The sequence below is a fragment of the Aricia agestis genome, chromosome Z (genome assembly GCF_905147365.1).
Source record: "Aricia agestis chromosome Z, ilAriAges1.1, whole genome shotgun sequence".
Taxonomy (NCBI): Eukaryota; Metazoa; Arthropoda; class Insecta; order Lepidoptera; family Lycaenidae; genus Aricia; species Aricia agestis.
This window is the reverse complement of record NC_056428.1, coordinates 24,623,506-24,647,331: the sequence shown is the minus strand read 5'-3', so window position 1 is coordinate 24,647,331 and position 23,826 is coordinate 24,623,506. Positions and strand designations below refer to the sequence as shown.

The 23,826-nt window shown below is 36.0% G+C and overlaps 1 protein-coding gene across 2 annotated transcripts in view; it reads right to left on the bottom strand.

The window, feature by feature from the left end:
• LOC121739421 (ras-specific guanine nucleotide-releasing factor RalGPS1) overlaps positions 1–21,864 on the bottom strand; it is a 40,460-nt gene extending 18,596 nt beyond the window's left edge. Inside the window, exons 1-6 of one of the 2 annotated variants that reach the window (XM_042131887.1) lie at positions 21,779–21,864; positions 21,297–21,436; positions 20,460–20,593; positions 11,703–11,973; positions 4,344–4,507; positions 1,776–1,918 (exon numbers count right to left, since the gene is read on the bottom strand). In XM_042131887.1, the coding sequence (XP_041987821.1) occupies positions 1,776–1,918; positions 4,344–4,507; positions 11,703–11,973; positions 20,460–20,593; positions 21,297–21,347 (763 nt within the window). In that variant the 5' untranslated portion in view covers positions 21,348–21,436; positions 21,779–21,864. Of the gene's footprint in view, positions 1–1,775; positions 1,919–4,343; positions 4,508–11,702; positions 11,974–20,459; positions 20,594–21,296; positions 21,445–21,778 lie in introns of those variants that run through there. The other variant, XM_042131888.1, reaches the window with a different exon arrangement.
• Positions 21,865–23,826: the final 1,962 nt, after the last annotated feature.

Genomic DNA, 23,826 nt, shown 5'->3' with positions numbered 1-23,826 from the left:
CTTTCTAAAACTATTCTTAAATAAAATAAAATAAATTGTTTTATTTCTGAGTACTTAGATTTTAAGAAAATACTTTCAGAAAGTTAATACTAGGCTACGGTACCTACCACCGGTTCGGGAACTATCCCGGCAAGAAGAACCGGCGTAAGAAATTCTTATGCAAACAATCATACTCCGGAATAAAATCTAAAGCTAGGAACATCCCACAAGCTATAACCTTAAAGTAGTGCTAATAATAAGTACGAAATATTTGTTATTTGCAAACTGACGTGTGACTGACTGACGACGACCTTGACAAATTGATAACTACAATATCTTAGGGCCTCTGTATACTTTGATTAGTGCATGTGATTAGTGATTAGGAGAAAATAAAGGTCTTGCACTAATCAGTCGCTGTCCAACTGTGTTTGCCTGATTACTAATCATTTGCACTTATTACCTGCACTTATCACTAATCAAAAAGAATACATGCCTTTAGGACCATAAAATATTGTTTTATTATCACGTCTAAGTTAACCAATGAACAAATAAACCCGGTAAAGGACTGTCCTATTTCACACATAGTTTCGAAGACAGCGATACACTTACATTTATGTTTGAGCATTAATTACCAACCCATAATCTATACTAATATTATAAATGCGAAAGTTTGTTTGTCTGTCTGTTATTTCTTTATGCCCAAACCACTAAACAGATATTACTGAAACTTGGTAAAGGGATACTGCGAGTCCCGGGAAAGAACATAGGACAATTTTTATCCCAAAAAAAAGTTCGGTTCTCGCGCGATTTTAGCGCATCGGAGTAGCGCGTCTGCTAGTATATTATATACTGTGTAGCAGCTACATGAGATTCCATTAACTCGACCTATAAGCTTCGCCAACCAAATTTTTTTAGAGAGAATAGACAGGTCTTACTGCCACACTCAGGGACATATAATAATTTCAATGATAATAATAATTAAACTTCAATAAAATATATAGTTTAATAGATAATGTACGGGGTTTATTATGTCAAAATCCTAATTTTCCTACAACATTATGAAACAACATTAAGTATATTTTTTAATATTAAAATCACTTTGAAATATACCAAATAAATAAGGACATAACGTAACTGACTGATGATATTTTATGGTGTTAGTTGTGACATTGGTGACCCTGACATGGTAGTGATGAAGATGATGATGATGAATGTAATTTGCATAGTAGCATATGCTTTCAGTTCTTAAAACAATGCCTAAACCCCTAAACTTGTATCTATAAGGAATCCGGAGTTCTCTTAGTAGATACTAAGAGAACTCCGGAACTATAGTATACCTTGGTGCAAAATCTTGCGTTTTGGTAGCATATGCTTAGGATGCTTCTCATAAAACAAAAATCACCATATGTTTCCATATAAATTTTGAGGAGTTCCCTCGATTACTCATGGATCCCATCATCAGATCACCACTTTTGTGAAAATGGGACCAAATTGGAGTAAAACCTAATATAACAAAACAAAAATTTTGAAAATCGGTTCACAAACGGCGGAGTAGTGGTCGAACATACAAAAATAAAAAAAATATATCCACAGCCGAATATTTTATATACTCCTCGTTTTTTGGAAGTCGGTTAAAAACGTTCTTTAAAATTAGCGATTTAAATGGAATTTTTTTTACGACTACGAAGACACAATGTTGCCGGTGGGCATGAAATTCGAAATGGTTTATTAACCCGGGACGCAAGAGCACCGCACGCGGCCCGCGGGCCGCAGGTTGAGTTAAATGGTGCACTTACCTAGAAATGGTATACACGGCAGGGGTATGGACCTCATGTATTCTCGCAGGGCGGTCCAATTGTCTTTCTCGCCGAACAGCTCAGCTAGCTTGTCGAACTGTTGCTTATCTTTCTTCGACAGGCAGGCCCATGTCTTCGTCAACCTTCGAAAAAAAGAACTCAAATTACACGGAGTCATAGAATTAAAAACAAAGAGATAATACTTCGTCTGTATGTGTCCACTGCGAAAGTAGCAGCGCTGACAGAGCAATCTTTTTTGTGATTCGTAAGGGCGTCATGGCAGTTTGCCCTTATAAGGCCGTCTTCAAACCAAACTGACTGTAACTTGTAAGCCGCCGAATGTGAGCAGGCTCACTGTGAGCCCCCTGGCCCAGTGTATACGTGAAAATAAACGGTATTTTTCGTTCACAGTATGCAGACTATACGCATTACGCTATATCTATATAGCTACGTAGCCAATCAGCGTCCGCGAAGCGTGGTGACGTGCTATTTTAATCGGCGGCCGAATGTCAGCGTAATAACGTATTGTCGGTTAAATGTGAACGAAAAAGTGAATATGTATGGAAATACAATAAACTGAGAAACTTCCACTCACTTTCAGCGGCTGACAGTCAGTTTGGTTTGAACACCGCCTGGTTTGATAACGGCCTAAATCGCTGAAAGTTAAAAAAAGACACTATTTTAAGTTTCAGCGCTGTTACTTTCACAGTGAACTCTATACAATGGACATAATATACATACCCTAAAGTATTATTACTTTGTTTTATTACAACTTGTATAGCGTGCGACATATTAAACTCAAACTCAAACTTAATTTTTTTATTTAGAATATTTTTTTGCAAATGTTCTCTGAAAGTCTACATGATGCCTACCACCGGTTCGGGAACTAACCCGGCGAGAAGAACCGGCGCGCGGCGTAAGAAACTCGCACGGGGCCCACTTTTTACCAAAAAAAGTGAGAAAAAAATTATGTTTTAAAATAAGGTTTACAAATTATGCACACATGAATCTTTCTGTTGGGTAAAATGCCGAGAAAAATTATAATATTTTATCTGAGAATGTTCAAGTTTGAACACGGTGTAGACTTCGTCTTTGAGTATAGCACAAAGAATTGACAGTTCGCCTTATCAGAAAATTGCTAACAAACCGTAAACAGTATATAATAACAATTAACAAACCTTCCTTAATTACTTGAAATTAACGTTGCGCAAATCAAAACAATAGGGACACAACGTGATAAAATTGTTTTCAATTAGCCAACACAACAAAGCGTTAGAAGACTTCTTTCTCATTTCATCAGGTACAATTAGGAAAAATACAAAGGATTTGATTTCAAAAAATTCTAAGAAATGTTTACTTTGTTATGATTTCTATTGTTTTTTTTTTACTGTGTTTACTTTCTTTTCTAGCCCTCTTGTTAATTGTATGAATCAAAATATGTATAAGGACTCGACTCGAATACAATCTCTGTTATTTGTTTCGAGTATTTACAGTCTAAACAAAGATTATTACAGTGTAGGTACTAGGTACCATCAAGGAAATTGATTCCTAGGCAGTTGACAGACCCACATCATTTAGTCGGCTCATGTCAATTCAATGTTAGCTGTGACCGGTCGGATGGGTTTGACTTAAGGGGGCGACTAACCCTAAAGTGTCGATTTTATAATTCATTTTTATACTTGAAAATAAGCCCCGAATTGTTTCATTTTCTAAAATTAGATACTACGTTATATTTCCGTGAATTCGATCTGAGCAAAACACGATATCTTAAAATTTTCTCGATAGAAAAAAATCACAAAGATGAATCTAATTTTCACGAATTTTTCATTTATTGCCATAACCGTGCATTGAACTAAGTTAATATTTTAACACATTGTATAAAATTCTATCATTGAGAGATCGACCTAGCGGATTTTTAAAATGTTGTATATTTATCGAGTTATTGAGAAAAAACTAATTTGGCGATGAATCCGCGTCGTTCTTTTTCATCTAGCATGCGAAAGACGGGCGTGAGAGCGAAGAGAGAAGGACGATGTTTGATTTTTGGGGTTAGTCGCCCTCTTAACGCGACGAAATTGCTTAGGTATTTGCCTAGGAATCAACTTCTCTGATAGTACCTAATAATTAGATAGCTCGGCTGTATACAAGATAGATTAGACATCAGCGTCCTTAACATACATACACTAATAACATACACAATTAATAATCATGTGGGTACTACTCTATGACTTAAATATTATTATTGCGGTAAGGACAAGTCCATCTACACTCGACGTGGTAAACAGCGTTAGTGCTCCATGATTGCGGTCGCATTTTTACGACAATTATATTTAACTTTAATGAAGAGAACTTCATGAATTATGGTCCTTTCTGTACGTAGAAAAAAATATTAAAAAAAAACTTGCAACTTTAGAGTATTTTAAAGACGAATATGTGTCCGCGTTCGTATAATCGCTTGTATTGGTCCATCAGGAGTCGACACCCGACATGAAGAGGCCGCATCTAGATTAATACAATATGGTGCTAAAGCTAATTTTTACATTGAAAACAAAATTAACATTTTATTACCTGTATATACTCGCGCTATGTAGAGCTGATATGACGGCGAAGAGGGAGTGCAAATTGTTCAAATCGTACAACTTTTTTGCCACCTTTATAAAATGGGCCAACGTTTCGGCCCTCGCTTTCGGTGATTGTCCATTTAGTATCTCTTGCACAGTCCAAAAGCTTACCTAAAAATTATAAAAAAATACTTGCAAAAGACAGACATAAAAAAATTTATGTCTTTAGAAAAACTCACGATTGGTGATAGATTCTGAAATAGGTATAAAAAAATAGTCGGGACTCGGGGAAGTTTTGTCAGGGTGTTGTCGCTACCATATGTGCAATGTGTGGCGCCAAAACCAAGGACCCAAAAAATTTGCCAAAATCCTTTTTTTGCACACAGGCGCCATTACCCCTTACGGGAGCCCTGAATTGTGTCATGCAAATGTTACCCACGCTGATTGGTTCTTAAATCTTAATAACTGTGTAACAAAATTACTTAATTGATAAATGATAATACTTTAGGGTAGGTATGTGTCCCTTATTTAGAGTTCACTGTGAAAGTAAGCAGTGCTGAAATAGCAATATTTTTTTTTGTGATTTGTATGGGCAAGAGGAATTTCCATACAAAGGTGAAAAAAAGGTACTCTTTCAACTCAGCGTTGAAAGAGTACCTTTTTTTTCACCTTTATCAGTACTTTCACACCAAATCTATATAGGGGACCCATACACACCCTAAAGTATTATCACTTAGTTTTGTTACAACCTGTATATTACGACTATAATAATATTATAAAGTGCTCCTAAAGTGATAATGCGCATAGAAATTTTCGTAATTCGGCAACGGTCGTATTTCCCGAGCGTCGGAAGACGTCGCTGCAAGCGCTGTTTTAAACTTAACTTTAACAAAAACAGCGCTTTGCAGCGACGTAGAGGCGTCTGACGTTGCTTGGAAGTTGGACGTTACCATGGTAACGCCGCGATGGCTTCCCGGTGAGTTATAGCTAGGGCATGTAAAATCGGACGATTTTCAATTCCGATACCGATTTTCGATATCGGACCTCAATATGGGAATTTCGATATTAATATCGGAATTGCATAATATTTTTCGTTGTAAAGTTGTATCATCGGGCAAAATAAACATACTTAATAGAAAACAATCAAATGCTTTAATAAAGTACAAAACTTAGTTTTTATTATTTCTGTTTAAGGATGTATGTCCTGTTTGATGATGTATATATGTATGTAACATATTTTATAAATTCAAAGATTCTGACCCAAATTCGAAATATATAGTAGAATAAAACATCCTGCATCGATTGATACCAAAAAATCAATACCTTACCGACAAGTTATGTGAAATAATTAATTTTAAAATTACTATTTATCATACGTACCGTACGTGCGTTTTGCCGGAAGTGTTACAACTTTTGAGAATTCGTCAGAATTGGGAACTTCTTATCAAATATAAATTACTAAAAAACTGCTTATCAATTTCTTAATACGATTTGCGATTTTTATAAGCCCAAAAAAATTGGGTTCACCGGTAATTCTACGGAAATATTTCAAATTGAAATTTATGAAAACTATCCTTCGAAGAGTGCGACAACACTTTAAATGAACGTGGGCAGGAGCGCTGCTGGTAAAGGAGAACTGTCCAAAATGTCGTTTTTATATAACTAGAGATCGCCCATTGGTCGAAATTCGACCTTAGTTTCAACGACATTAGGACTACTGCCTATATTTTGTAAAAAAATATTGACTTTGTCATTTTTTTCAACTCTTGTCTCTGGGACTTAGCTGATCTCAGACTGGCCGTGTAAGCATTATCTAATAGTATCAGATTAGATTCAATAAAAAAAACTATAATCCATTTTCAATTTGTCAACTTGTTGTCAACAGACTTCAACCATAAATAAAAGAGTGTAATTCGTACGTATAGGCTTGTCACTCAAAAATCTGTCATTTCTCATGTGTGTGTGTTGTAGTGTGTGTAATGTTTTATTTGTTAAAAAATGTGTGATAAAAGCATAATTTCAAAATAATATTAGTTCGATGCACTCCTTCACCATATAAACTATAACTGTGCAAAATTTCATGCACCTACGTTTCCCCATTTTTCGTAAAAAGGGTTACAAAATTTTTCGTTCGCGTATTAATATTATGATAGCAGCGTTAGTTCCTTTTTTCGCCACGTTCATTTCTAAGCTTTGCCGAGCTCTAGGCCGCCATTTACGGTAGTCAAATTACATCTCAATTTTGTTTGAATAATTAATAAATATCGAAAAATTCCTCGAAAATGTATAAAAAGAAAACATTATAATTAATAATAAGTGTCTGGGTATCCAATTTTTTAGTCAGAGAGTTGGCAACAGCTAAGTTTTATGGTACCTACACAGATAATTATAATTATTATGAATATTTTGCAGCTCTAGCCGACAATGACGCGCTTAAAAAAGCTTAAGGGAGCGATCAGACGTGCGCGTGTTCTGCACGTGAAAACACGCGCGCAGCACGCGCTGAATCCGCGCAGAGCCCGCGCGCGTGCTGCGCGCGTGTTTTCCCATACGCTATAGTACAACCCGCGCAGAACACGCGCACGTCTGATCGCACCCTAATTATTTACATAAACAGAAAATTCTTTGATTCCGATATTACGATATTAACATCATCGGTATCGAAATTTTCATATCGAAAACTTCGGTCCGAGATTCCGATATTATGATATTACGAGATTTCAAGATTCATGCCCTAGTTATAGCACTTATTGACGGATCGGCGACAGCGGACAACCACCGGCTATATGATATTTACTTCTATTTCCTTTAAGCAAAATGCAAGTGCATTGTTTGGAGCTTTTACGTTTCATAGATTAAGGGTGTTTTCGTGATTACAAAAATTGGCGAAGTTTTCCATGCGCATTATTAATTTGGGAGTACTGTAATCGGCTACGAATAATAAAAATTTAGAAGAGTAGGGCTGGATAGCTCTACTTCTCCTAGTAGGCGGTTTTATCGAGTTCCCAAACACGGACTCCAAGTATAACACGGTTTCTTTCGAAAGACGAAAGCGCGCACGAAACTCTGCATCGTTGTATTTTTCAAACGCATTGAGCATTTGATTATTTCGGCGGCGACTCACGGTCGGCCTTTCATGGTCGGAAAGACTAGATAGCGACGATAAAGACATTATTTTAAGTGTGTGTATAAACACACACTTTTCACCGTAATTATAGATTTAGGAGACCTCTTGACCACTCTTACGGCCGTTCCCAATATTTGATCTATCTCTGGTTTTGCCTTACTAGAGATAGGAATAACTCACATTAGCCATTAGAGACATATATTTTATGTCAATTATGAGTTATTCCTATCTCTAGTAGGGTTGCTGAGGATTCCTCTTCCGCTTCCTCATAATGAGGAAGTTCCGCAATATTTTGGGTTCCTCAACCGTTACCGCATCCTCATAAATAAAAATAAAAAAATCCTTTTCCGCTATCGCTTCCTCAAAATTTAAGAGGAATTTATGAGGAATTTCACTGCGCATGCGCGTCGCGTATCCAATCATGGCAATGCACACGCCAGAGCCAGAGAATTGTATTATTTACTCATCTTTTTTTTGTGTGCGTGTGTTGTGTATGTTTTTTTTCTATTGCTGAAGGCAGGTCATCTATTGTGACTAATTCGCATTAGAGTACCGTCCCCAACCCAATGCTGCTCATAAATTGAACGATGTGGTTAGGGTTGGTGCCACGAATTTCCTCTGTGGATGAGTATTCGTAGCGACCAAGGTGCCTGTTTCTGCTCTGTAGTAGAGCAGGACAGTCAAGGAGAAGGTGTATCCTCCTGACACCTGGCGTCCTTTATAAAGTGCTAAATAAACCATGCTCTAAAGGCCGAGTATTTCTTGACATCTTAGTTCGACAACGGACGACCGACCTTTATGTAGCATCAATTCCCGGGTAGTTGTATTTTCCCGCTAAAAAAGTATTAGACCCGCCAATGCTACCAACCAATGAAATTTAACCAATGGCAATAGTTTGTCCTTGGATTTCGATAGAGATCACATGATGAGTACCCTTCATTTGCGCGAAATTTGCTCAGGAGTTTACAACAATGGCGGCGCGTGGCCGACGCAGTAAGTAAAATTTACTTTTTTTGTTTTATTCACTTCTCATATTGTAGATATTTTATAGAATTGTAAATTATTAAATATTCTTATAAAAATACATCATTTTGTCAAGAAATAAAGCATAATTAAGTAAATAAACTGTCGTAAAGAAATTAATCCTTTAGAAAGGCACTTCGTACGCAATTTCAAATTAAATGATGTGGAATTGATCCTTTGTATATCCATGTCGGCCGTAGTACTTAACGTAGCATATTTATGTTATATTGTTATATAATTCTATTTATATATAATTATTATTTTCAGCGTTACAAGACCGCAATATAACAGAATTATTAAATAACTCGAGTTTGAAGACTTAAGTGAGGATGACGATTTAATTGAGAGACACGCTTCATAAACGAATTCCTATATTCAGCAGACGACGGCTCGAAGGACAGTTCCAACAGCGCTGATAGCAATTCACCAAGAGGCTGGTGTAGTGCTTGTAGTCCAAGCAGGGATATTGGTCGTCGAGGCCGGAGCAGACGACGTGCTGGGTGTCGGGTTCGTACACGTGGTGGCACTCGCAGTCGAGGGCTGGTTCGGCCACAAGACGCTCCTTTGTAGTAGTCTTGTGACTATTTATTAATATATTGATAGAAATAAATAAATATATGTATGTTTGGTACCTAATTTGTGACATTACATAAGATTATATAAAAAAATAAAAATATTTTTATTACTTACTTAAACACCTAACCTACTTATGCCATAATGACCTAAAGTCCTTTTCAAAGGACAAAAAATACCTAAACTTCAATATGCTTGATGTGTTGATCAAATAATACCAAAATACATTTGTTTTAGTGAAATTCCCGAAAACCCCTGGTTTATGTTTTATTTAACTTGCAAAGTCTTGGCCTTTGCGCCATAAACAGTTTAATGCTTTATAAAGGACATTCGGCCATATTTTCAAGTGATTTCAGTTATAGCTCGGGTCTCAGGAGGGTATAGGTGTCTCATCCTCCTACTCGCAGAATCTGAAAGTCGTTAAGCTACTAACACCTATTCTGTTAAGGTGCTTATTGAGCTTGCAGTGCCCAGTTAGGCTTCTGGTAAGGATTCTTAATTGATTCATACCCATGGTGAGCACTATTTCTGACAGTTTCTTGTTAAAGCCAGGAATTAGTGCCTTGGAGTGTTCAAGGCCAAATGCTCAACCCATTGCTTTCTGCTTAGTTCGCGAACCCATTCCTCGAGCACTTCCTTTGTAGTACTGGGAGATACTCCGCAGACCGGTTCTGGGCCATATATGAGACTCTCGGCCCCAAGTCTAGCCAGTTCGTCTGCGGTTTCGTAGCCGGGGACGTTACTGTGGCCCGGGACCCATACTAGGTGTATTTTATTGTCCCTTCCTAGCATGTTCAACGTCTCAATGCATTCCAGAACCAATTTCGACGAAACTTCTGCAGCAGTCAGTACTTTGAGTGCAGCTTGACTATCAGAGAGATAAAAATATTTTTGTTAACTAGTGCCATCTCTAGGCTTTCTAGTAAGCAACCGATGATTGCGATGACCTCAGCCTGAAACACGGTCGCAAACTCCCCCAAACTGGCATGTTTGCCTCTTGGTGGCTTGCCCCCGTAGAATCCGGCTCCCGCACGGTTCTTTCCTTGATCCATCCGTGAACCAAACTATATCGCTAGGGCGAATAGGGATATTTCCCTATTATCCCAGTCCTCCCTGCCAGGGAGGACTGGGATATTTCCTTCCCAGTCCTCCCTGGCAGGTACAAGAACCTGATATTGCTTCGAAAATCTATGCACCTTGATCATGGCATCTGATGGCATGTCCATGATGGGTGATTCACGAAGAGACTGTTCCAGCTGTCTAAATGGGGTGGAGGCTTAATTCGTCCTGCCCGCCGTCCTGGCCCTGAAAGCCGCCTTTCTGGCCTCCATCTGAACAAGCAGAGGAAGCGGAGTTAGGTTGATCAGAGCCTCGAGGGAAGCGGTGGGTATTGACGAAAGCGCACCCGTGATTATTAGGCATGCCAGTCTCTGGACGCTGCTCAGATTCTTGCGACAGTTTACTTGTTCAGCCTTTTTTGCCACACTACGCAGCCATATGTGGTAATCGGTCTCACTACGGCTGTATAAAGCCATTGTATATGTTACTGAACTCCTCCTTAATTGCTGGATCAATTTTGACGATTCTTTATTGTGTGTGTGAGAATGGCTTAGATTCATAGTTTGGTCCACTGGAAAATGCCCTTTTAATTAATTTTTGTTTAATGTATGTACCTAGTTATGTACAGACAGGACAAAGACTTTTGGGTTGGGTCCGCTAGTATTTATAATTTCCTATCATCCTCTTCCTCATCCGCTTCCTCTTCCGCTTCCTCATCCGCATCCTCTTCCTCAAAAAATATCCTCTTCCTCATCCGCATCCTCTAAATTTGCGCGTGAAAATTCCTCTTCCTCCTCCTCTTCCTCATAATCACTTCCTCAACAACCCTAATCTCTAGTAGGGCAAAACCAGAGATAGATCAAATGTTGGGAACGGCCGTTAAAAGCAAGCGACGCTTAAATCAGTTTGACAGATCATTTGACAGCTAAAAAAAGTTGAGTAACCATCGGGTATACGAATTTTTTGGTTAAGTGGTCCTAATGTGCAAACAGAACACAACTTATTTGGAGGTCCACTTAAAACTAACTGCAACTTAAAATTTGCGTTGGAGAATACGAATTTTTGATATAAGTGGTACTCAAAATTTTAAGCAGCATTTAAATATTTGAAAGACGTTCCAGTATTCGGGCATAACTGTGTCAAAAAATTTGTCCACGAGTGTACAAAATGTGACTCGAATTATACATGCATACTTTATGCATGTATTCGGTACACGATTTTGTGAACATATAGAAGTGACAATTAATGTCAACGGCTTTATATAGTAAATCTGAGTGTTAGTATTTCGTTGCTATTGCCATATTTTAGTGTGCGAAAAGGAACCAAATTCAAAACCGTTGAAGTATGGGAGTTACGTTTCCTTAGTTTTTATTATTCGTAGATAATAATCGGTTACAAATTTACCGCCAGCTATACAAACGCCGGTCATTAAGAACGTTTCTCCATATATTATGGATGGGAAAATGCAAGGGCATCTTGAGCGTTTATCGATTATCCATCTGTATAAATTTTCTAAGCAAAATTGCCCGGGCTTTTTAGGTATTAATGGGCATTTCAAATGTCACAACCACCAGCTCAACTTACTCTATTAAACCGTTTCGTGAACGCCACTACGTTCGGCGCATCCGTCAGCTTATTTTTTTTATTCCATCCACATGTGGTAAGCTCCTCCGGTCTTATGGCTTTGAAACACGGCAGGTCCAGTAGGGACAGCTGGTTGGCAATATCCTCTGGTGAGATTCTGAGGGCAGAACAGACGACGTCGTCCCAGGTTTGGTTGAGTGAAGCCGCTGCAGGGAGGCTGTTGGTCTTGTACTGATATGCGTCCTGTCTGTTCGCTGGTACATCGCCTAGTCTGGAACAATAACGTGTAATATGGTACCCTGGTTCTGTTTTTAATGCTTTATTAATGCAGATTCGTAATTAAACAGCAAAATAAATTCTCGCATACATGATGCGAATAAAAAGACTAATTTCTATAGTGTTGACCGATCTTTTTTTCAAATTGACTTAACTGATTAGTTAAAAGACAATTTTGAAAAAGTTGAAATTAGTTTAATATAATTTTCAGGTACCAAAGCTACCTTAAAACCGTATTAAAACTGTAGTAATGTGTGAGTAAAATTCTGATACAGTAGAGTAACTCAAAAAATCAGTAAATTCAAAATAGCTAAATAAAAGAGAAAACGCGCTAGCGACAGATTAATCAGGCACTCGCCATCAGAAGGCACGCGCCGAATGCGCCGCATTTTAGAATTTGTCGTATGAAATGATATAAAACCTCGCACAATATATTTTTCCCGCATTCGCATGCGGCGCGTATAACGCGCCGCATTTCGTACATTACCTATGCGGTGCGTTCGACGCGTTACGACGCGGACAATAATTATTAATGTGTGATCATCTTTATATGCTTTTGTATTACGATGCACTTTGGCGCGCATTTAAATGCGCATGTTTATAAAGGAAAAACCGATTGGAATACGACAACAACATCTTACCTAATCCAGACGTATGTCGACGTACCTACTCAGAGGCGGCGTAAGGCGTGGGCGATGTGGGCAACATCCCACGGCCTCGCGGTCCAAGAGGCCTGGCGCCCCTTGGACCACGAGGATTTTTAAAGTATTTACTAATTTTGTTACTCAAATTTTAATAAATAAAAAAATTTATGTAAATAAAAGTTTGAGTACTTATCAAACAATTCTTTCTCTAAACAAAAACTACTTGCGTCATCTATCCGGGGACCTCGCAAAATATATCTTGCCCACATCAAATTTAGCTCTTGACCCGCCACTGCATATACTGTATATCTGAATACATAAACAGACTTTAGATTCAGATTTTATGAATCCGGAGTATATTGCATGATACAAAAGTAATTTTAATACATGACAAGTTGTATATTAAAAAAATAAACCCAACTTCAAATTCTACTTAAAATTCCCTATCTCAAATGCTAAGTACTCACGTACGGTTTTGCTCGATAGTTTTACTTTAAATCGAGTAATAATTACTGTGTACCAAAACTCACAGCAAAGGCTCGCATCGAGCCAGTTTGAAAGCTCGCATCGAGCCGGCTCGATGGAATATTACGGCGCTGTGGTTGTCGCAACTACTTTTTTAAAACACGTTTTTAGTAAAGAAAATATCATTATCTATACTAATATTATAATTGGGAAGAGTTTGTTTGTTTGTTTGAACGCGCTAATCTCAGGAACTACTGGTCCAATTTGGAAAATTATAAAGGCGACTAATATTATAAAGGCGAAAGTTTGTTTGGATGTATGGATGTATGGATGTGTGGATGTATGGATGTTTGTTACTCTTTCACGCAAAAACTACTGAACAGATTTCAATGAAACTTTACAATAACATAGCTAATACATCAGAATAACACATAGGCTACAATTTTAACCAACTTTCAAAATGGGGGAGGTGTTATGTTCGTTTTCTTATGTTCAACGATTACTCCGCCGTTTGTTAACCGATTTTCAATTTCTTTCTTTTGGTATATAGGGTATCATCCCAATTTGGTATTATATCCACAAAAGTGGTGATCTGATAAAGGATCCATAAGTAATCGAGGGAACTCCTCAAAATTGATAGGGAAAAATGTGGTGACTTCAGTTTCGTGAGAAGTATTCTAAGCATATGCTACCACCAAGTAAGATTTTGCACCGAGGTATACCTGGTATACCGTGGTTCGGAAGGTGCTGAGAGAACTGCTGATTCTTTATAGATAAAAGTTTGGGAGTTTTGGCGTTGTTTTAAGAACGGAAAGCATATGCTACAACACATAGGCTAGAATTTTAAGCGACATTCAAAATGGGGGAGGTGTTATGTTCGTTTTCTTATGTTCAACGATTATTCCGCCGTTTGTTAACCGATTTTCAAAATTTTTCTTTTGGTATATAGGGTATCATCTCAATTTAGTATTATATTCACAAAAGTGGTTATCTGATGATGGATCCATAAGTAATCGAGGGAACTCCTCACAATTTATAGGAAAACATGTGGTGACTTCTGTTTCGTGAGAAGTGTTCTAAGCATATGCTACGAACAAGTAAGATTTTGCACCGAGGTATACCTGGTATATCGTGGTTCGGAAGGTGCTGTACTCTTGATTCTTTATAGATACAGGTTTGGGAGTTTCAGCGTTGTTTTAAGAACGGAAAGCATATTATGCTACTATGCAAATTAAATTCATCATCATCATCATCATCATCACTACCATATTATACCATGCATCGTCCCATGGTTATGACCTACGAGCCTATATAATGACCCTGTTATTGGTACTTTTCATAGTATTTTAGATCGAGTTTGTCAAGCGATAATTAAAAAAATCTATACCTACCTTAATATTATAAACCTGAAGAGTATGTTTGCTTGAACGCGTTAATCTCAAGAACTACAGGTCCGATTTAAAAATTTATTTCAATGTTAGATAGCTCATTTATCGAGTAAGACTATAGGCTATATATTATCACGCTAAAACTAATACGACCGAAAAAACTCAGGAAAATGTGGGAAAAACGGGGGAAATATAAGAAATTATGAACTACTGGAGCAATTTTTATGGCAATTTTGGCACAGATATAGAGTAGACCAAGTGAAGGGAGTAGGAACATAAGCTATTTTTATGGGAAAAATACGGTTTCCGTAAAATTCCTAATTTACGTGCGAAGCCGCGCGGGACACTAGTATACTATAATAATTGGTAGGTACTTACCAATTTTTATATTTAACTATAGTTATAACTGAGTAAATTGATATTATATTTTTATTTCAATAAAATCAAGTAAGTACTGATAGATTGTTAAGTCTCGCGAGTCGCGACAAGCTTTTATTATCATGCAAATTGTATAATATATTGAGGATTACAACTTAATAATTAAAATTTTTAAGGAGTTTATTATCTTCTTTTTAGACTATTTAAATAAAAGCTTTTTTTTTTCAAAAAGTTTATTGTTTATTTATTATCTCCGAACGATCTTCCCAATCGGATATCCGAAAGAAGAAGTCCGCAAAAAGGGGGCGAGGACACCCTCTACCACGGGGGAATCTACAGAAATGAAATGAAACCTCGAACTCGAGTACGACGATCTCCGACTGCAGGCCGACAAAGAAGTGGCTGCGGCGCTCCATCGATCCCAACGACAAAAGGCTCAAGCCGCGAAGAAGGAGGCGGAAAATGCGGCATTGGTGAAACTCCCGACCGCCACCAAACTGAAAGTTATGGGAGAATAAGGTCTGGAGTTGATCAAAATGGTGCGAACAAAAAGTAACAACCTAAATGGTACCTTCTCGAAGGCCCTGAAGGACGGAGAAGCGAAGATTGAGGAGTCTTTCCTAGGCCTCGTGACTCTCAAGGAGGATACTGCCAGGTTAGCGGCCGAAAACCTTTGCCTCCGGGAGGAAGTTGAACGACTGCGGGAAAAGGCGAGTCCGGTGCAAAATCCAACATCAAGACCGCGTCTCCCGGTCGATGAAAGCAACAGAGTCCCAACATTAAAAGGCGGCTACGAAGAGTTGACAGGTTCAGGGCTGCGGGCCATGTTCGAAGAGTTCTCCCGCTCCATCATGAAGAGGACCTCCAACATGGTCAACGTACGTATCAAGAGATTGCAGGATCGCCTGCTCCTAGAAAGAAGGCTCCGTCCGCCGCTGGCTGCAGACAAGAGACACGACACAGCTGGTACTTAAAGCACCGAGGATTGGCCCGCCTTCCCTCAGGCTGGGCCCTCCAGAGGATCAGTGACCTCGGCACCTGTGACGACAGCTAGGCCAGCAGCCACACCGTCGCGTCCCCAGCAACTGCTGCACCCGAAAAAGAAAAGAAGAAGTAGTAAGAAGAAGAAGAAGCTCCGAAAAGACAGACTGACTGGCCTATAGATCAAAATTCTAACCCACTTTCAGATGACCTAGAAGGATGAAATTTGGAATCCAGCTTGGTCATTATGTGTAAGCGTAGAGAAAATTCAAAAGACAAAAAAATCGGTCAAGTGCGAGTCGGACAAAGCGAAACTAAGCAAAAATTGTGTTTTTTGTATGGATTTATGGAAACCCTCTTAAATATTTATTTCATATTTATAAATTATGAAAACAAAATTATGATTAAAGATTTTGTGAATATTTTAGGTGCCTACCGGCTGCCATTAGAAAATGAGCAAAAAAAGGCAAATCACGTTTGTTTTATCACTTATTTGAAGTGAAGTGAAGAAACTTTATGAATTGAATAGAGAAACTTTATGAAGTGTCTGTCTGACTGTCTGTCTGTTACCTCTTCACGCCCAAACTGCTTGTACTGAATTTTGGTATGGAAATATCGTTTGAATCCCGGGAATAGACAAAGAATTGCGAGCGGCATCTGTCTGTCTATCTGTAAGTTAAATCTAATCTACTTTAAGATCTCACATTATTTAAATAACAGCAATTGTTATAGATATTCAATAAAGCAAAGATAGACTTTATTATTTGTTCATAATGTTATTTGGTTCATATAAAATACATATTTCCATAGAATTTTCCATAGAACTTGGCACTCATTTGATCTTCATTCTTTTTACGGCGAAGTCCTTAGACAAGCATTATGTTTGTATTGAACTTGGCTCTCCTTTTTTTACATAGCTACTACCTTAATAATAATTGTTTATACAGTATATTAGATCTGGCTCCTACCAAGGTATGTGTTTGGCATCCTGTTCTAACATTAGCGAATTGGAATTTATCCAAAAGAAAGTTGGCACCTAAAATCATCAATTTTTATGTTTTAAAAGATATCAACTATCAAGTTACCAAAATCATTATATTACTCAAGGCCGTCTCAGAAAGATTTATTGATTACTTAACCTCAATTAAGAGTTTGAAGAGTAAAATGGAGTTATATCATTTTTGCCGACCTTTACATACAGAAAACCATATTATAGTCATTAACTAGTTTTGTTGGGAGATTGTTGGGGGAACATTTAAAGTTACTATTTAAATATTTCCACTATCCAACCTGAAGTGGTTGACGTTTGCCCCCCCCCCCCCCCCCCCCTCCCTCCCTAAAATCGGGTCCTGATCTTTATTAAAGTATTAGTTAAGTAATAATTAAATACCTCCCGGGTGTAGTCGTAAGTGTCACTGTTTTGAAATGATTCTCTTAAATGTTACTTTGATATTGTACCTTATTTATTTTTAAAATATTTTAGAAGTATGAAGCTATATCTCATAAAGTCATAATAAAGAATAATCTCATAATAATAATAGTCTAATTATAAAACTGTATCTTCTAGTATAGCCCCTACAAGTGTGCACTTGAACATAAAACCATTAGAATCAGCCCACCCACATCAACTAACATCACACACAAACATACGTAGACATTTGAGAAATAAACCATACTATGTGAATAGTCTTTACAGTCTATGCTTTAAGAAAATACAGGCAATATTGAACTTTATCATGACTGTGCACTGATTATCTTCGCATGAAACACATGTGCAGTGTGCACTGAGATTAAGATAATGAATTAATGCCAAAGGAAATAACACTCATCAACACACTGTTACAACAGGAATACCATTCATCGTTATAGTTTTTTTGTGAAATAAAAATATTATTCATTTATAAAAATATCTATATATTAATACGTGAGCCAAAAACTTTGTATCCCTTTTGATGAAAAATGGGGAAACATAGGTGATTGAAATTTTGCACAGTTATAGTTTATATTGTGAAGGAGTGCATCGAGCTAATATTATTTTGAAATTATGCTTTTATCATAATTTTTTTTGACAAATAAAACATTACACACACTACAACACACACACTAGGAAAAATGACAGATTTTGAGTGAAAAGCCTATACATACGAATTATACTCTTTTATTTATGGTTGAAGTCTGTTGACAACAAGTTGACAAATTGAAAATGGATTATAATTTTATTTTTATTGAATCTTAGATACTATTAGACAATGCTTACACGGCCAGTCCCAGTAGGTAGTACCCATGTAGTTAGACCTAATGTCGTTAAAACTAAGGTCGAATTTCGACCATTGGGCGATCTCTAGTTATCATAATATTAATACGCGAACGAAAAACTTTGTAACCCTTTTTACGAAAAATGGGGAAACGTAGGTGCCTGAAATTTTGCACAGTTGTAGTTTATATGGTGAAGGAGTGCATCAAGCTAAAATTATTTTGAAATTATGCTTTTATCATACATTTTTTAACAAATAAAACATTACACACACTACAACACACACACTTGAGAAATGACAGATTTTTGAGTGGCAAGCAATACATACGCATTATACTCTTTTATTTATGGTTGAAGTCTGTTGACAACAAGTTGAAAAATTGAAAATGGATTATAGTTTTTTTATTGAATCTAAGATACTATTAGACAATGCTTACACGGCCAGTCTGAGATCAGCTAAGAGTTCAAGTCCCAGAGACAAGAGTTCATTACTTTTTTTACAAATTAAAGGTAGTAGTCGTAATGTCGTTGAAACTAAGGTCGAATTTCGACCATTGGGCGATCTCTAGTAATAATTATTCCGTAAAATAATATTATTGAATAATAAATATTTTAGATAAGATTAGTCACAGTTAGCTGCTCTTAGCATGAAAACATTACAGTAATTATATTCTTATTTTGAAGAAATTTGTCTGCTGCGTAATTTAGAATCACATAGACCATGAGGCCCACCTCATAAAATGTAGCTTTCATTCTGTGAAAATGCCTTCGACTTTTGCCAGACTACATATTGTGTAAAATAAAATGAATAATGAGATATATAAAATTCTCGTGTGACACTGTTTGTGCGCAAACTGTCCAAAACGGCTCAAATGATTTTAATGAAATTATGTATGTACATTCGTTAGGCCTGAGAATAGGTTTTTATCTACTTTTTATATTGATACTAGAAATAATTTATACTCATAGAAAAACAATATTTGCCGGGTCAGCTAGTAATGATAGAACATCAAGAGCAATAATTCTTGGAACATCTTTATCTCATAATGAAGGTTATTTGATATGAAGACCAACAACCTACACGTTCGTTAGAGATATTAACAACTAGACGTTCCGTGCGGCTTCGCCCGCGTACATTAGGAATTTCGCGGAAACCGTACATTTCCCGCAAATAAATAGCCTATGCCTCACGTGGTCTATACTCTATATCTGTGCCAAATAACATAAAAATTGCTCCAGTTGTTCAGTTCAGATAAACTCTTTCAAATGTTTTCCTCCGTTTTTTTTCACATTTCCCTCTGTATCTTCCTTTGCCTTCCTCGATTGATGGGCTATCAAATACTGAAAGAATTTTTCAAATCAGACCAGTAGTTCCTGAGATTAGCGCGCTCAAACAAAGAAACAAACAAACAAACAAACTCTTCAGCTTTATATTAGTATAGATTTAATTACCCAGCAAATGTTATGTTCAATGTGATTATGTACTTTAGGTTAAAGTATTACAGATCAAAATTCTAAAAACAATACCAGTAATTATCTTTTTACACATACATGGGCGCCGCAGACTCGTTTACACAAAAAGTGTGTCGTCTGCGATCTCCCTATATGTAACAAATGTTTTTCTTAATCTCGAGTACATGAATAATGATGCCCTATTAATGTGCTCCAGACCACAGACTAGATAGACTTTTAGTTTTTACAAGATTTTTTTTGTAAATTTCTTTATTCATTTACACAATAATAATTATTATCAATGTTACAGCTGCTTGATAACAAAATGACAATGTTGTTATCAATATAAATGGCTCATGTCTATTTTCTTATAATACAGTATGAAAATTTATTGCAATTCAAAACTTTATAGAATGAATACAGTTGTAAATATAAGCAATTTACTTTTTCTATGGCAACAACTTTCCTACATGAAAAAATCTGTTGTATTATAGGAATGTTGCACCTTATAACTTTTGTAAGAAACAACTGATTTTATTTTCATTAAGAAAGTTCCCAAAAAAAGTTACTTATCTAGTGTATTCACACAGTCCCACAGAATATAGTAACACTTTGTATAATATATTGTCAATGATTGAACTCCTAAGTAATATTTTTTTAAGAAATCATCTTCAAGATATCTCCTAATTATTAGTTTTACAAATGTGATATTATTTAAATGGCGATTTTATAAAATAATAAGTATTTTTGTAATAATTTTATAAAAATAATAGGAAAATTCTGTAAATAAAACCTAAAAAGTTTATTGTTTTTTCCTGGTCCTGTCAAATATGCACCTACAGTTAGGAGGTATTGGCACTTGAATGACAATATACATGTAAATATTATGAACCAATAATTATTTAAAAGTACTACTTACGCATAGTTATAGTAGCATGCACAATCATCTTTAGTGAAACTTTTTTTGCTGTTAGTAACGGCAGCAGGGGACTTCTTGTTTATCGGTTTACATGACCCCTTGTCCTCGAGAGGCCAGTTTTCCTCATCTTCATGCTAAAAATACATCTTATATATAAAATTCTTGTGTCACAACATTAGGCCGCGTACTCCTCCGAAACGGCTTTACTGATTTTAACCAAATTTTATATGCATATTCAGTGGGTCTGAAAATCGGCTACTGGGTACTTATTTTTTTGATGAGTGAATTTCTTGAATAAATAATAGTAACTTATTACAACTCGAGGCTGATGGCGACCATTGTTTGTGCGACGGGATAGCGATGGACGTTGCCATGGTGACATACTTATTTAGTCACTTCAATAAAATAATACTTTATATGGCAAAGAAATGTTTGCCAGGACAGCTAGTACAATTATAAAACTAGCTATCCTTCGATCGCGGATTCTTGGAAATCTATTGTTCTCACGGCCACATGTGGCCACTTGGGAGTTAAAGCGTTAATTTCGCCCTGGACATATAACACAACTTAAGGAAAAGCTATCACTAAACTTTAAATACTATTCAGCTGCTTTTATCCTATTTACAATAAAACTTCTTCTATTTGAGAGGAAACACTTGTTTGCTGATGCTGGACTTAAAAAAAGAAGTGAAATTTAATAAGTTTTAGTATGATACATTTTAGATAGGTTTTAAATGGATAGGCTTTACCTCCAAGAAGTGTCTAATAATATTTATTTGGATTTCTGTAATTTATGATAAATCCATTTTTTACTTAGTTATTATAAGAATTACATACCTCTACAATGCTGAGAACAGCTACACTGTCGCTCAAAATATCTCGAGGCATTTTATCTTTTGTAGTTATGGCACATATTTCATAAGTCGAAATATTCACAAGCTTTTCGCCGTGAAATCCTTTCAAACCAAACCAAAACACTGCAAAATAAAACAAACGTTCCACTCAATTACTTGTGAATGTATTATTATCATGTAGATCAATAGCACAGATACTACTAAGTATACAGTATACTGCAACTTGTGATCGCAGTACGCGATATACCTATTTATGTTTTTACCATGAATAATATGTTCAATCGCTTTATTTACAATAATAATTATTAGAACTTATCACTTTATTGAATCACATTCAAGCCGATACTTCTTGGATTTTGGTTTCCAATTGAACACTTAGATCAGACACATAACATTGCATTCGTTCATATTTGTATAAAATTATGGAAATCTACAAATAATTTATTCGATAGAACCATCACTTACAAATTTGTTTACGACATTATGATTAAATTAGAAGTGAAAAATAAAGTATTTAGGTAGGTAGTGCTCCTAGCACTTTTGATCACCGTCAAAACTCAAAAAATCACAGACCACAGATTACTAGTATATATTTTTCACAGACTACTTAGCAAAGAGAATATGAACTACGTAACAAGAGGTCGGACTTAGAAGAAAAAAAATTAACTTTTATTATTTTTTTAAATTGCAACTAAAGTTAAAAATTTTAAGTGCAAAACCTTTCACTCTAAACATACCAAAAATTAAAAAAAAATTGAGCTCAAATAAATGTTTTATTTCAAAAAAAAAATTGTACATAGCGAAATAAACACAAAACAATAAAACAGATTTAATCCACAAGGTTTAGGCAACAAATCCGTCCGCTGCGTACGCTCCGATTCCGATCCAGTGGACGCGCACCTTTTTTATATATACACACATAACTATTATTACTTTGTTTTGTTACACCCTGTACATACGACAGCTGAAATTTATCGCGTGGGCTCAGACCATATGTATAACACCTCACTTGATCAGAGGATTTTCCCTTAGTGGCCGCACCTCTCATAATCCCATACCTTCCTTCTCCTCCTCCTAAAATCTCCTTAACAACCATTAATTGCTGCAGACTAAAATGTTGCAAACTGGTACAGGGACCTAAAATTTAAAATAATGAAAAGTTTTTAATTTACTACATTTCCATACATAAATTATTATACTTAATAACCCGTGTAATTAATTACTACAATAAATCAATAGAAATATTTCAACACTTTCGAAATTAACTGCATACATACTGATACATTATAATATTTTCCATGAAATAATAATCTATATTTTTCATATTATTATAGTTTAAGTTGTAAATTATTATACAAATATGCAAATAATCACTATGACATACTTTGTATTAGAACACGGTATGACATAGTTATGTTTTGCTTCAATTTATCAATTTACGGTTATATTTACATTTTACAATGGCTTACCTTTCCTTTTTCAAATAATTTACAATTTTTGAAAGAGTTGCTACAAAATAATTTTCATTAACTGAAAATCGAACTTTGAGTTTTCTTCGTCTTTTTTATCAACCAATCACAGTCGATCTTGCTTAAAAATTGTACAGATTATCCAACTTACTTTAGGTGCTACGTTTAAATTTGGAACCCAATTTTTTTTTGTTCGAAAGTTTCACCCACCTGCGTAACACTACATAAAAGAACTGACGTTCAAAAAATATAGACGTACGGTACCATAATACTTTATCTATGTACGGTCACAGTATAGCAATATTAGTCCCCATATTGTTATACTGTGGTACGGTAGAATACCGTGCATGCGAAAAATTAAAAGACAAAAGAACTTGGTAGGTAGCTACAGAGTATACAAAGACATGCCTACTGGCTACTGTGGCTAGTTTGGTGGCTAGAAAAAGAAGAGCCGTGTAATGCACCCCTATGGCACCCCTATGACACGATGAAAACTGGTTAAATTTGAGCCAAGCGAAGCGCTTAGATTATTGAAGTGAAAACTTCTTTAGTGGCGTTGAGCACTTTTGTGGGATGGGTAAAAACTGTGAAACAGTGAAACTCGCGTCAGATGCTCGTGCTGATCGAAAAATCGTAAGACGGTTGGAGAGTAGTGTTGTAACATCGAAATCGATTAATCAAACAATCGTTTGTTTTTTTTTCGATTGTCGATTGTTTCGATTAATTAAAAAAATAGTTTTTTAAAAAATCGATTTTCATAAAAAAATGGGTTAAAAATTTAATCGTTTGTAAGGGTGTCGATTAATTAAAAAAATCGATTTTATAAAAATTGATTTTTATAAAAAATGGGTTAAAAAATTGTAAGGGTTTTGATTAATTAAAAAAAACGATTTTTTAAAAATCGATTTTCATTAAAAATGGGTTAAAAATTTAATCGATTGTAAGGGTTTCGATTAATTTAAAAGTCGATTTTTTTAAATCGATTTTCATAAAAAATGGGTTAAAAATAATAATGCACAACGTTAATAATTAAGTTTTCACTTC